We start from the raw sequence: 15,646 nt of genomic DNA on the forward strand, positions 1-15,646 counted from the left end.
CCGACATAACGCTGTCATAGGGCTGGGCAATATATCGAGAATCATGATACATTGAGTTTTCTATTCTAGTGACATTGAAAATTACAATATTGCCTATAGCTACAGTATATATAGTTTATACTTACTTCTCAGAACAGCATGAAAAGCTCAGTTAGACGGATCACTGAGTGCATCCTAACTCAGACCTTCTCCTAAACAAGCCATACTACAGAACTCACTCACACGTGCTGTCCCTTAGAGGAGAAAAAGATAACTCCGAATTATCTTTCGGGTCGGACTTAATTTGAAATGAAAATATCGATATCTATATTGCATATCGTCATTTTGAGAAAAAATATCGAGATATGAGTTTTGGTCCATATCCCCCAGCCCTACGCTGGCATGAAGGCTGTCAGTAAGTGACATTTGTTGAATTATGACACCTTTGGAGCTATGTTGGCATTTTTGGGTTAGGTGGAGGGTAACAAAGGGTTAGGATAAACATGGGCAACTGATGGCCCCGGGACCACATGCTGCCCTCAGTTTAATTTACTGTGGCCCCCCAAAATGACAATATAAACAGTAAAAAAAACACAAAAAAAAAACAGCGAAAATAGACCAAATTACAAAAGACTGCACAAAAGGATGGCAAAAATACACACATATACTCCAAAAGGGAGCAAGAAAAATAACAGAAAAATAAACAAAACGAGAACACAAATGACCCCAAAATTGCACAAAATGACTCAACAACAAACAAAACACAGAGTGACAAACAAAACATACAAAGCGACAACAGCAATACACAAAATCAGTCCAAAAACATGCAAAAATGACCAAACAAATACAAAATATGCACCATAATATAATTGCAAAAGAGACTAAACCCGTTATTGTTGCATTCATCTTCAGATTGGTCTGTATGCCAACGCTGAGATGATATTGCTCTATTGTGGTCTTAATCATGCTAATGACAGGTGTCATGTCATAGTAATGTCAGCCTTTATGTATAAAAAGTTCCTTTCTGAATCGTCACGTGTTGAAACTCTGCATCAGTCGTTCTTTTCCTCCTCTGAAGCCTTTAATAATTGAAGAACCAGGGGACGTGAGTGGAGAGTTTGAGCCGATGAAGGAGGGAATGGATAATTTATGGCCATTTAATGGAGAACAGCGTGTGCTAGTGTTGTTCCGATACCCAGTTACATAGTGTACCCCTCGATTTAAATGATTTTTTTAAAATGCTATTTTGATCCTTAAAAGAACTGACAGTTAAACTTGATATGAAACATATTGAAATATTGGTTCACTACGCATGTGTAAGCCAGAGTGTGGTTCTCCAGTTTTGTGTTAAATAGATTGCAAATGACAGTTTTTGACAGAATCCATGCCAAATACAATTATCTGATCTCAATTACAATTCAATTATGATTACAATAGCAACAGATTTTTCCAGTTACACTTACAATTATAACTAGAATTTTTGGAAAATGCAAGTGAGGATGCAGGTGCTGGCCCACACTGCATTAGCATGAACTAGCATTAGCATACATTAACATTAGCGAGAACTAGTGCGTGCATTAACATTAACCTTGCGTTAGCATTAACTAGCATTAGCATACATTAATATTAGCGAGAACTAGCGCATGCATTAACATTAAACTTGCGTTACATTAGCCTAGCAATAACATTAACCTAACATTAGCAGTAAAGTAGCATTAACATCAGCCTAGCACTAGCTTCAACCTAACATTAATGCTAACCTAGCAATAACATTAGCCTAACGTTAACATTAGCCTAGCAATAACATTAACCTAGCATTAGCAGTAAACTAACATTAACCTAGCACTAACATTAACACGAACCTAGCATTAGCATTAACCTGGCAATAGCATTAACCTAACAATGATATTAACCTAACATTAACACTAACCTAACAATAGCATTAGCTTAGCAATAAAATTAACCTAGCATTATCAGTGAACTAGTATTAACATTAGCCTAGCACTAGCATTAACACTAACCTAGCATTAACCTAGCACTAGCATTAGCCTAGCGTTAACATTAGCTTAGCAATAACATTAACATAGCATTAGTAGTAAACTAGCATTGACATTAGTCTAGCACTAGCACTAACCTAGCATTAGCATTACCCTAGCAATTTCATTAATCTAACAATAATATTAACCTAACATTAACAATAACCTAGCAATAGCATTAATCGAGCAATTGTATTAATCTCGCATTAGCAATATCCTACCATTAACCTAGCAATAACATTATCCTAGCATTAACAATAACCTTGCAATAGTATTAACGTAACATTAGCACTAATCTAGCATTACCCTTGCAACAGAATTAACATAGCATTAGCATTAACCTAGCAATAGCAAATAACCTAACATTAGCACAAACCTGACATTAACATTTGCCTAATAGTTGCATTACCGCTAACCTAGCATCAGCCTAACAATAGCATTAACCGAGTATTAACAAAGCAATATCCTAGCAATAGCTTCACTAATTACATCATAATTGTAATTAATTATCAATTACAACTGTAATTGACCCTAACCCTGGTGTGTCTCCTACTATTGCTGAGTAACGGATAGTTTAACTTTCCTCATGTTTCCTAAACGTGCCACCACTACCACTTCTTCTTCTTTGGCGTTACGCAACACTTCCTCCCCCACTCCCTCCCTCCCTCACGTCCTGTGTCTCCATCCTCGACTGCTTCGCTTTTTTTTCTTCAGCCAAACTGTCAAGTGTAGCAGTGCAGACGGAAGACGAGGGATGGAGAAGTGATTCTGCGTCATTATTTCTATAAAGGAAAAAAAAGAAATGTTGCAGCTGCAAATGACTGGCACTGATTGGAGTAGTTAGAGCCTGGGACACACACACACACACACTCCAAACATCATCCCCCCTCCCTCTTTTCTGTGAATCTCACACACACACACACTCAGCCCATTGGAGCATTTTTAATCCCCCCATCATCTCAAACAGAGATGTATGCCAAACCAACCATATGGACATAAAAGCGTGCACACACACACACAAACACACACACACACACACACACACGTGCAGTGAAAAATCACCAAAACATAGTGTGCGACTGCCACGTGTGCGCAGGACCCGCCCACTTCCTGCCTCTGCGGCTTCTCTGAGGGGAGGGAATCCAATAGGGTTAATTGACGAGCCCCGAAGTGTTTACATAACCGTCAGAACTCCCAGCATGCACTACGTCCTCTGCCCTCCCTCTCTTTTCTCCTCCTCCTTTTCAACACACTGATCAGGAGTGTTGTCAGCATCCGTTGCCAAGGCGCCGAGGGAGAGAGAGAGAGAGAGAGAGAGGAGTCTCCTGTATAGACACAACTAATCACGCCACACAATAATGAACACAAACAGTTGTATCGACAATGATTATGTTCATTTAGAAAAGAAAGGCAGATTACTAATCAAAAATAAGACACTTTTTACACCCGTAAACAGACGACGACTCCCAGGATACGACAGATGTAGCACGTTAGCATCCTTTGGGTTTGCAACACCTTGGGGGCGCACAATCCGTTCTCCACTTACAGTACGACACATTAAAGATGATCCTCCACTGTTGGCTTTTTTTTTTTACAAATCTGGCCTAAAATCTTTTAAATGTAATTAATAGATCTATGCTTAACTAAACACATTATTATGCACCATGTTCGTTTTATTAACTTTAAAAAATGGGTTGGTAGTAGACAATGAAGCAGAGAAGAAGAGCTCTCCTTTAATCTCACTTAAACAGTGCGCTGACACGCTCTGGTGGCTGAAGTTAGTGAGTAAATTACAGACTGTTGAAGGACTTCTATCAGTCCGTGATGACTTGCTAACTTCAGCTACCAGAGCGTGTCAGCGCACTGTTTAAGGGAGAGCTCTTCTTCTCTGCTTCATTGTCTACTACGAAATCGCAGAGTTGAAACTGTCGCCCCCCTCCCCGCGGTCACAGATTGTTGTTTATATCCTCGATTCTGTAAACAAAAGATGTTTGCATGAACATTTTTTTACTTTTCCTGATCGTTTACAGCAACTGAAAGCTGCACAAATTAGCATTTTCACTGAAAAAGCTGCTAAATGATCTAAGAAACAGGCTGAATGCTTCACTCCAATAGGAACAATGGGTTGTTCTGAGAAAGTGGGGCCGTGTGACATCATCAATCACAATATGGTGGAACACAGGCTCCAAAACGGCAAAGTAGTCCCATTTTTAAACGTTTTAAAACAAATTTAGAGCAAAAACAATGTGTTTTGTTAGGCATACATCTAGATTTTAGGACATTTGTAACAACAGTGGAGGATCTCTTTAAAGGCAGATTGAACATTGTAAGAATAAAAAGAGGCTCAGGCTGATTCTTTGAGCTTACACCGACTCACTACTGATAGTAAACATGAAGAGTCAACGTAGAAAGTCAACTTTGACAGAATCGAGATAAATATTTCACTCTCAGCAGCAGCAGCAGCACCCCTATTTAAAAAATAAATGTAAAAAAACAACCTCCACTGCATAGATTTCCATAAGCTCCGCCTTCTATTGCCGTTCAAATGTTACAGTAAAAACCACCTATACAGAAAAAGAAAGAAAGAAGAAGAAGAAGAGGTATGGAGTGGATACAAAGAATCAATAGACTTCCTCTACACAGCAGCATCTCGTGTTATCGCGATGATATAGTGACGTGTTTTTATCTGAGGATCAACGGTTCAACACAGAGGCTGGAATCGTCAGATTTAAACGCCTTTCTCTGCATTTTCTAGGATTTTGCATGACCTTGGTTAAAAATGGGCCACTTTTATCACAGCGGGGGCCACAAACGTGTGAGTTTTGCATATGTTTCTGTCATTGCATATTTTTGTGGTCATGTTGTGTATTGTTTGGGTCTTTTTCTGTGTTTTTGTTTTGTTTATGCCTAACTCATATATATATATATATATTTTTTCATTCTAAATTGTTTTTATTTAAAAAAAAATAAATTAAGATTTTTATAAAATAAAAATATACACCCTTTTAAAGTAATGTTTAAGTTAATTCGTGTACATTTGTCATTTTGTGTATATTTGTTGTTGTGTTTCATTCATTTTTGACGTTTTTGGAGTCATTTTTGTGTATTTTCATTGATATTATTTTGGGTATATTTATGGCTATTTTGCATATTTTTGTTGATGCGTTGTATGTTTGTTTTTCAAACGTTATTTATAATCTTCTCATGAATGTTTATAAGTCGTTTTAGTGTGTAATTCTTGTCATTTTGTGCATTTTTCTGTCAATTTGTATGTTTATTGGAGTTATGTTGTGGATTTTTGCTTATTAGTGCATTTTTCTGTCATTTTGTGCGTTTACTTTGGCGGCTTCACACAGAATCAGACCGAGGGCCGTGTGTGGCCCCGTGGCCGTCAGTTGCCCAAGTCGGTAGGATAAGCATATGATGTATTGGCAGTAAAAAGAGCATTAGATGTTGTTCTGCGTGTATCTGTGGCGTGTTAGGAACCATTTGAAGTACAAAAAAAAACTACACAATAATGCCTGTCGCGACTCATGGAGCCTTTTTTAGATGCAAACTCGTAGCCGAAAAAAACGAGGCTAATCTGGCCGAGAGTCAAAGGGGCGACACTAGCTTTGATCTCTCGGTCTCTCATAGAGAGCATAGCGCTAAGATAACGAATAACAACTAAAAAAAAAAACAAAATACTGCATGATGGAATCAGACTTTGAAACTTGTGCTTCATGTTGGGACTAAAAAAAATACAATCGATGTTAAATTAGGAATCAGGAGTGTGTGAGAACGACAACGACAAAAAATAAACCATGTCTCAATACAGAGTTATACCAAAGATTCCCATTAAAAAAAACCTAGCCAGTATTTAGTTTGAAAAACATTCTGTTTGTTGTTTACTTACAAATAAGGTTTGGGTTTTTATTCCCTTTTAAAATGACTGTTACCACTAAATCTAAAATGATGGCATTGACAATCCTTGCAAAAGTTTGAATTATGTTTTTAAAAAAGATCTGTACACTTTTTAGTTTTACACTCCCTAATGGTAGGGGATGTAGTAATCTCACGCCGTTTTGTTTTACGCCCCCTAAAAATAGGGGGGGGGTAAAACAAAAAATGGCTTTGACAATCCTTGCAAAGTTTGAATGATGCTTTTAAAAAGATCTGTACAGTAATCTTACGACTTTTTGTTTTACGCCCCCTAACGGCAGGGGGGCGTAAAACGAAATGATGGCATTGACAATCCGAGCGAGGTTTGAATGATGTTTTTAAAAAGATCTGTGTAATAATCTTACGCCTCTTTGTTTCACGCCCCCTAACAGTAGGGGGCGTAAATTTGTGAACTTAACTTTAACGCAACAAAGTGCGAGAAAACGGTCATAAACACGACTGGATATTCTCAGATTACTCACGTAATAAAAAGTCCAACATGTTGTTCCTCATTTGGCTCATTAGGGGGCGACGGTGAGTCTTAAAGCAAACCGATTTCAAAGCACATTTTCAGTATTGCGGCCTCCACCATCCTGCTGTTAACCTATTAGTCCATTAGGCTGTAATTTGGTTAAAAATGACTTTGACGGCGTTGTTGTTGCCACCTGCTGGTGATATTTAAACCTCGTCAACATGACGAGGTTTTCTCTACGTGAAGAAAAGGGAAAATGTCCGTGTGGAAAACGCAGTTAAAAAAAAAAAACAAGAGTTGTCAGTTCATTTCCTACCCTGTTGTGTCCGGTTACACAAAGTTAAGATCTTTAAAGATATACTGAGCATCATTGTGGGTCATTCCTTTAGTTTTTCTTTGACAAGTCCCAGCAGTTTAACCTCAGCACACCTCACTGGCTGAGCAGCCCTCCTGTGTTTCAAGTAGTTAACGTTTATCAAGTCTTCTGATCTGCGACGAGCACCGTAAATGGTTCCTTTGGCTTCTCGGTGAGAGGCAGCGATGGGGGGCAAGGGTGCGCCGAGCCGTTGGTGTAGATGGCTGGATAGGCCACGTGTGGTAGCGTGGCGGGGGTGCAGAGACGGTGGAACCGCTGTGGAATCCAAGTAAACACAATTAGCTTAAGGTTCCAATGCCTATTATGTAGGAATGTTTTGGTGCTAACCTGTCGCAGGCTTCCAGGGGTGCTGGCCAGGGCGTAGATGGCCCAGATAGGCAGCAGGGAGACGGAGGACAGGGTCAGAAGCCAGCCCAGGGCTGTGGCCCAGCTAGGGGCCACCAGGCCCTTACCCAAGGTCAGCGGAGACCAGCACACCAGGGAGAACACAAAGGTCGCCTACGGGGGAGAACGGGTCTGAATCACCAAAAAGAAGTCTGGGAACATGAGCCAAGACTAAAGACTGGAAAACACCAGCCTGAAAAACTAGCCGACGCCGTCAAAAAAACAAAAAAATCAACACCTATTCTCAAAAAAGAGAAAGAAAAAATGGAGAAAGAGAGAGAAAATTTAGACAAAAAAGAGGAAAAAGAAGAACAAAAAAAAAAAAACAACAAAATGCAACTTTCTAATCAATTATTGGCTTAATTCTAACTTTTGATATACAAGATAGTAAGTAGGGTGGTTCACAATATGACTTCAAGTTTTCCAAATTTTGCCAGATTGCATTTTTGCCTTGTACCTATTGACATTTTGAACCAAAAATTGAGCCAATATAACCTCAATAAAGGGTGGCACACTTTTTCCACAACTTTTATTGCTCAACCGAAGAATGTGTAACTTTCACAGGTATCAGAAACGTGAAAAATAAAACTAACAGTTCCCTGTATTTATACTCAATGAGTAAGAACAAGCACTATTCCAGTGTGCCACCCCTTAATGTGCAGCAATATTTGGTACAGACGCTTGCGATCTGGTGAAATGTAATGAAAATTCATTTTGTGAACCACCCTAATATTGAACCAGAGCTATCAGACTTCCACATCTTCTCACTCACAGTGCAAACCGCCGGGGTCAAGTACTTCCAGCATATCTGGAAGATCACCAGAGGGTTCCGGCCCGTCATGTCCTTGATGTTGGCGCTGAAGCGCTCGGCTCCTGCAGCCAAAACATTGTTATGGTGAGTTGTGGTTGGTCTGAGACCAGGAAATGTCACACTAACGTACTACTCACACTAAGTATGACGTGAGTATTTGTTTGTTCACATTAGATAGTGTGAAACGATTGAGTACGCGATAAATACCTGGTTGTATACAATATGGGGACATTTTTCTAAGTATGCACGATGGGCACACTAGCAATACTGAACTGTCCCATGATGCATTGCGAGCAGAATGTAAAATCGTCCTGGGACCGGCTTCAAGCTAACAATCGAACCTCCTCTTTTCAAAATAAAAGCATCTCATTTTGTCTTACATTTGATTTTTAACTCTTTTCGTCAATAGGGCTCAATTCCAAATGCATCTTGGGAAACTTGTTTACCCTTTTTCTGCAACTACACCATCAATTTTTCTCCTTTTAATGCATTTTGCTACATTACTCCCATTTCTGCCATTTCATCATCAACTTTCAACGCCTTTTCTGCACATTTTTCCACTTCACCCATTATTGTCACTTTTAACCTCTTTTTACCATAATTCATGCTTATTTTTTTGCCAATCTAACCACATTTACAATTTGCCATGCCCATTAATTGCCAGTTTAAATTAATTGTTCCAATATTTACACTTTGAACCCTTTTTACCTCTTTTTCTGTCCATTTTTGGCCACTGTAATTTGTAACTTTGAACCAATTTCTGTGACTTTTAACCCATTTTATTTCTGATTAAAACAAGGATTTACATCTGATAGATACATAAATGTGTTTTTTACAGATTCATATACACGTGTGTGTTCAACCACCTTCACGTACAGTCTCTGGCACCTTTATTTTGGAAGTCTGTCCATCTTTACTTCAAAAATCCTTGATTTCGTGACCAATTTTTGTATAGTTTAGAGGAATTTTGTGGTATTGTTTCCTGTAGGCATGGGAAAATTTGAGTAGCTGAGATATTTACAACTTAATTATTTGGTAATTTCCTTCATGCTGAAAAGAGCAGCAACAAGAGCTTAAACTCTTTGTGAATCCAATCAACTTATTTCCACCCACTGCAGCTGCACTGGGTTTATTTTTAGAAACTTTTACGACATCCTTTGGTTTTAACAGCGTTGGTAATTGTCAGAGCGATCCGTGTTTTCCTCATACATTCCACACTTCTCACAATTAAACAAACAACGTTTCTGTAAATAATTGGGAGCCCCCATGCTTGGCTGGGATAGGGGGCTCCCTGGGGCCCCCAGGGGCTGATTTTGGGCTCTGATACAGACAGACAGGGGCCTGGCAGAGAGCCAGTGGGTCACTGCAGTCACGTTAATGGATCTCAGTCTCCAAGTGGAATGCAGAACAGAAGGGAGCGATGAATGTCTGCGTGAGATTTATCTTTTATACCTTTTAAACATTCCCCGTTAAAGGAGACGAATCATGGGAATGACTTCTTTAATCAAATCGGGCTGGAAGAAGAATTATTTTGAACTAAAATTAAGAAAAATATGGAAACGAAATGTGTAAAAGCAATAAAGAGGAGAAAGAATGATAAAAGTGTGTGACTACATTATTGCTTTTGGTCAGAGGTATAAATAGAGGCTGTGAGCACATCATTTATTTCTCAATAAAAATGAATGGCAACATTTTTAAGAAAAAAAGTCAAAGTAATTGAAAAGTTAAAAAAGACTAAAATGGGGCAAAGACTGTGGGAGGTTACACAAAAATAAAAACATTAGTAATAACTACAATATTTGCAATATTTGGAACATTTTGGAAACAGAAACTCGGGGGCCATAATCAAGAAAATGTGAAAAATGTAAAAACAGTTGTAGTTTGGTACCGTAGACCCAGCCGATGGCCAGGGACTGGAAGATGGAGAGCAGCAGCAGACTGGCTCCACTGCAGGAGAAGTGGTCGTAGATCTGGAACACGTAGAGCCCGCCCTGCAGCGACGTGGGAAAACAAAAACAAACATCGATTCTCCTTATTTATTAACTGCTCACACACACACACACACACACACATTACGTCCTCCCATGTGACCCACCGGTGTGACCATGACCAGTCCAAACAGGAAGCAGACCACGCAGATAACCAGCAGCAGCAGCTCTCTGCGGTGGCCTCGGCGAATCAGGTGAGGGTACAGGTCTGTGACGGAGGTCATTAGAGCCTCCAGACTCACAAACTGGGAAACGCACACACACACACACACAGGTGAGCGCCGCTAAAGGCTGTGTACGTAAAAGAAAACGTGGCTCAAACCAACCTGAGTGTCCAAGCCCAACATGATGATCATGAGGAAGAAGCAAACGGCCCACAGCTGGGGGAGGGGCATCATGGCCACAGCTCGGGGGTAGGCGATGAACGCCAAACCTGGTCCTGAGGATTCAACCAATAATCAGCCACTGAGTAATAATTAATAACAGGATAATAAATGTGAGTCCATCTGTTTTTATGTCATTTTTTTGTTGGAATACTGTGTGTTGGGTGCTTCATTTGGGATTTTAGGTGTTTTTGGAGCCATTTTGTGTATTCTTGTTATCGTGTTGTGTCTTTTTAGAGTTGTATTCTATATTTCTGATTTGTTTTGGGTGATTTTTGAGTTATTTTAGTGTGTTTTTTGAGTTATTTTGTGTATTTTTGTTCTCACTTTAAGTGTAACTTTAGTGTTAGTCATCCATGGTGTTTTTGGAGCCATTTTGTGTATTTTTGTCGTCTATCTGTCCTTTTGTACGCTTTTGGAGTCGTGGTGTATTTTTTGTTATTTGCCACCTTTTTGTTATTTCGTGTGTTTTCGGGGCCATTTCTTGTTTATTTGATGTGGTTTTATGTTTTTAAGAGTTATTTTAATGGGTTTTAAGAGTTATTTTGTGTATTATGAGTTTTTTTCTGTTGTTTTGGGTGTGTTTGTGGTCATCCATGGTTTTTTTGGAGCCATTGTGTGTATTTTTGTTGTCAATTTGTGTATTATTTTTGTCGTCATTTGGCCCGTTGTTGTATTTCGTACATTTGTCATCATGTTGTGTAGTTTTTTTTGTGTGTTATTTTTTTGTGTGTTGTCATTATGCATGTCGTTCATGTCCTTTTTTGTGTGTTAGTCTGGACATTACAGTATCTATAATGTAGCATCAATAAAAAGGTGCTAATACATTTAAATCAGACATGGGGCCCTCAGAATGATTTAGTGTGGCCCCCAAAACCAAACCAATCCCCCCCAAAAAATTGCAATTCAAAATGTTTTTTTACATACTGTACATTTAACTACTGTTTTACGAAAATATGAAAAAAAAAAAAAACACACAAAACAACAAAAATACACAAAATTAAAAAAATAAAGACTCACAACAAGAGAAAAACAAATAAAAACATGTTTTCTTTCCTGCTAAACGGCATATATTAATTCTAAGGCATGCGTTTGCAAATGTGACAAGTTCAAAGTTTAAAGATTAATCCACAGCTTATATGCATTTTGGATGCATTTGTATAAGCCACGATTATTACTTAGCAAATGCAATTAATCCATGGCTACACATTAATTAATCCGATTAAAATGTGCCCACATTTCAGCAAAAAAAAAAAAAAAACATTGAAAATGTCACTTTCAGTTGCTGTAACTGGATTTAAACACTTTGGGGGGTGGTTGACGGTTATTATTATTATTATTATTATTATTATTATTATTATTATTATTATTATTATTACCTGACTGGGCTACAGCGGATATGTCAACGCCCTGCTCCTCAGCCATGAAGCCCAGCACAGAGAAGATGGCAAAACCAGCCAGAAAACTGGTGGTGCTGTTCAGGAGGCAGAGCAGGAAGGAGTCCCTGAAAAACACACACACACAAAGGAAAAAAAACACAAGGTTCAGCGATACAGACTGAGTATCGTGTGTGTCTGGTCCTAAATTGCAGGGCTTTGTCGTGTTACTGTAAATACGAGCGTGGAGTGAAGTGTTCTGTCAGCGATAGAGGGGGGGGGGGGCTGTGGGAAACACCACAGTCAGCACTTTTCTCTGAGGTGTGGTCGTGTCAGTGTGTTTTCTCTGTCCATTCCTGTCATTCCTTCTGGAAGCCGGCGAAGCCGTAAGAGCTTATACGCTGCATTTCAGGCTCTGCGTTTATCTAGGAACAGTGTGTGTTTTTGTTTAGGGTGCTTTTGTTGTCATTTTGGGGCGACTTTGTGTAGTTTTGCTGTCCTTTTTATGTTTTTAAGAGATCGTAGTTTGTTTTTGGAGTGATTGTGTATTTTTGTTTTTTTCTGCTGTCCTCATATGTTTTTGGAGTCTTAATTTATATTATTTATATTGTTTTGGGTGTTTTTGGAGCCATTTTGTGTACTTTTGTTGTCATTTTGTGTCTTACAAGTCTTTATATGTGTTTCGTATTGTAAATTGTTTTGGGTGTGTTTGTGGTCATCTATCATGTTTTTTGGAACCATTTTGTTTTTTTGTCATTATTTGGCACATTTTTGTTATTTTGTGTGTTTTTTGCAGTGAATTTGTCATTATTTTGTGTATTTAAGTGTCCTTTTGTGTGTTTTGGAGTTGTAATATATATTTCTGATAGTGTGTTTTTGGAGCCATTTTGTGTATATTTGTTGTCGATTCGCGTATTGTCTCTGTCCTTTTGTGTGCTTTTGGGGCAGCTAGATTTCCTCTTATCGCGGTAACTTAGGCTGAACGACTAACCTGGTTGTGATTAATTAATTACAGAAAAATTACGCACAAAAAAAAAAACATGGAACCTTTCTCACTTTTTGGTGTGTGTGTGTGTGTGTGTGTGTGTGTGTGTGTGTGTGTGTGTGTGTGTGTGTGTGTGTGTGTGTGTGTGTGAGAGACAGTGGCTCACTTGTAGCAGTCGTTGTTGTATTTGTTGTAGCTGCCGAGGGCTGTCAGACTTCCCAAACAGATTCCATACGAGAAAAATATCTGCGTGCCTGCGTCCATCCACACCTGTGGTCGGATGGAGAAATAACATTTTTAATACATTTTTGCTACATTATTCCCATTTCTGCCACTTCATCACATTTCAGTGCCTTTACTTTAAATTTTTCTACTTTCCACAACTTTTCCAACTAATGTTGCATATATTGACCCATGATTGCCACTTTTCACCATATTTCATGCCTATTTTTGCAACATTAACCGCATTCATAATCTGTCATGCCCATTATTTGTCTGTTTGAACTACTTATTTACTACTTTTTTAATTACATTTTGGACAATGTGATGCTTCCAGCTTTGTGGGAACAGTTTAAGGGAACGTTCTAATATGACATCCTGCACCTTTGAGATGAACTGGAAAGGAGAATGTGAGCCAGGCCTTGTCGTCCAACATCAGTGCCTGACTAGTACATACATACATAAAATAAGATACGATTCCACATATTTCGGTTCACTGTTTCTTGATTCTTCTTTATTTACGTTTACTTGTATATTCATGTAGATTTGTAGAATATTTGCACATTTAATTATTAGTGTTTAATCCTTACTTATCATTCAATTTGTATTCTTGTATCAATAATAAACTATTATGTTCAGGTTTCATTTATTCAAGACAAATTTCTCAGAAAATGTACTTTGATCTCCTGACATGTCAACTGCCAGTCGTCTTCAGAGGTGTCTGCTGATCGCAATGATGTGTCTTTGACACATCATGTAATTAATAAATGAAACCTCAACATATTTTTTAAAAAGAAGACAAAAATAACTATTGTCTTGGTCTTTGTTATAAATTTTTACTTGGAACCACTTGGAAAAGTCCTTTTTCCTCTGGGATTATTAAAGTATTTCTGATTCTAATTTCTGAAAAACTACATTTTTGAACAACACTTGTGTGCGCACACAGGATTAGAAAGGCTTCGACCTCGACATCTCGAGAAGTTCCATTCTACGATGCACGTAATGAACAAAAACTAGTGCATGATGTGTTGTGTTTTGGTACCTGTGGGTCTGCCAGTCGAGTGTGGTTGGGTTTGAGGTAGTAGATGATGCCCTGGGTGGCCCCGGGCAGGGTGGCGCCGCGCACCAGCAGCACAAACAGCATGACGTAGGGGAAGGTGGCCGTCAGGTACACCACCTACAACCCAGGAGGAGACGGTGATGACTACAAAGTAAATAAATCTCAAAGGGGGGAAAAAAAGGAGCTCGGTTTTACATCCTGAGTGCAGCTCAAAAAAAGAGAAGAGTTCATATAAATATAAGAAATATAAAGACAGAGAAAATCCCCATGACTTTAACACCGAGGAAAAATCAAACCACACAATATAACAACAAAAATACACATGAATTAATAAAAAAAAAAAAAAAAAAAACAAGAAAAAACTCAACAGAAAGATTCCAGAAACTACTCAAAAAGTACATGCAACAATAAAAAGTGCACAAAATGCCAAAACACACACAAAAGAAGAAACAGAAAAAAAAACAAAACTTTAAAAAAAATAGAGAAAATTACAAAGGAAATGCAGAAAATGCAAAAGAAATGACAGAAATACACAAAATGACGTGAAAAAACCCAAAAGGACAAAAAAAATCTGCAGATGAACAACTTAGGCACACAAGCACAACAAGATATTACTCAAAACAACAACATAAACATTAAAAACAAAAAAAAGACAATATAAAGCCACTAATGACAAAAAAAACACAAAATATGAGGAAAACACTCAAAACGGAAAACCGAAAAGGACTCCAAAAGTACACACAAAACAACAAGAAAAATACACAAATCAACAAAAAAAAGACAACTAAAAGTGCACAAAATCACTTGAAAAGTACACAGAATGACTACAAACACACAACAATAAAAATACTCACAATTTTAGTTTTTTCTAAATAAAGAAAAGGACAACAAAAAACCTACAAAATGCCAGAACACACAAAAACAATAACCAAAAACCCACAGAAAAAAAACAGGACTTAACAAAAAATTCAGAAAAATACACCAAAAAAAATCAAGGAAAAATACACAAAAAGCAACCGAAAAACACACAAAATGACCCCAAATACACACAAAAAAGCCAACTAAAAATGCACAAAATGACACAGAAAATGACTTAAAAAGTACACATATAATACACTAAGAAAAAAATACACAAAATGACATCATAAAGACCCAAAAGTACATGCACAACAAAAAACCAACAGAAAAAAAACACAACTTATAAGAAATAGAGAAAATGACAACATCAATGCAGAAAACGGGAGAAACAAAAACACGGTGGCAACCAAACAAAGATATTATTACCACACACAGAGAAAAAAAACAAAAAAATACAAGAAAACAATAGTTGATTGCGCCAGAAAACGCTACAAAGATGAATGAAACCATGAGGTAACCCACTAATAATTCCAGTAGTCATGAAGGAGACCTGCACACTCAACGCTCACCTTTCCAGTCGACTTCACGCCCTTCCAGACACAGAAGTAACAGACGATCCAAACCACGGCCAGACACAGAACCAGCTTCCAGCTGACGGGCCCCAGTGAGTCCAAAGAGTCGGAGAGTCGCAGAACCTCTCGCCTGGAACACAAAGACGCTCGTGAGCATTTGACATGGAATGGCTCAACTAAAAAAAATTTAAAAAAAAAGACTCCAGAGACACACTAAATGAGAGAA

At 38.2% G+C, this 15,646-nt stretch overlaps 1 protein-coding gene across 4 annotated transcripts in view; it reads right to left on the minus strand.

Annotated features, from left to right (window-relative positions):
• Window positions 1-3,828: 3,828 nt before the first annotated feature.
• Window positions 3,829-15,646, minus strand: part of LOC114476907 (sodium- and chloride-dependent GABA transporter 2-like) — a 34,827-nt gene continuing 23,009 nt past the window's right edge. For 2 of the 4 annotated variants that reach the window (XM_028468921.1, XM_028468931.1), the window contains exons 6-15: window positions 15,418-15,550; window positions 13,973-14,107; window positions 12,878-12,981; window positions 11,730-11,854; window positions 10,294-10,406; window positions 10,075-10,212; window positions 9,868-9,970; window positions 7,941-8,041; window positions 7,112-7,282; window positions 3,830-7,039 (exon numbers count right to left, since the gene is read on the minus strand). In XM_028468921.1, the coding sequence (XP_028324722.1) occupies window positions 6,884-7,039; window positions 7,112-7,282; window positions 7,941-8,041; window positions 9,868-9,970; window positions 10,075-10,212; window positions 10,294-10,406; window positions 11,730-11,854; window positions 12,878-12,981; window positions 13,973-14,107; window positions 15,418-15,550 (1,279 nt within the window). In that variant the 3' untranslated portion in view covers window positions 3,830-6,883. Of the gene's footprint in view, window positions 7,040-7,111; window positions 7,407-7,940; window positions 8,042-9,867; window positions 9,971-10,074; window positions 10,213-10,293; window positions 10,407-11,729; window positions 11,855-12,877; window positions 12,982-13,972; window positions 14,108-15,417; window positions 15,551-15,646 lie in introns of those variants that run through there. The other 2 variants (XM_028468912.1, XM_028468939.1) reach the window with 2 other exon arrangements.

The sequence above is a fragment of the Gouania willdenowi genome, chromosome 2 (genome assembly GCF_900634775.1).
Source record: "Gouania willdenowi chromosome 2, fGouWil2.1, whole genome shotgun sequence".
Taxonomy (NCBI): domain Eukaryota; kingdom Metazoa; phylum Chordata; class Actinopteri; order Blenniiformes; family Gobiesocidae; genus Gouania; species Gouania willdenowi.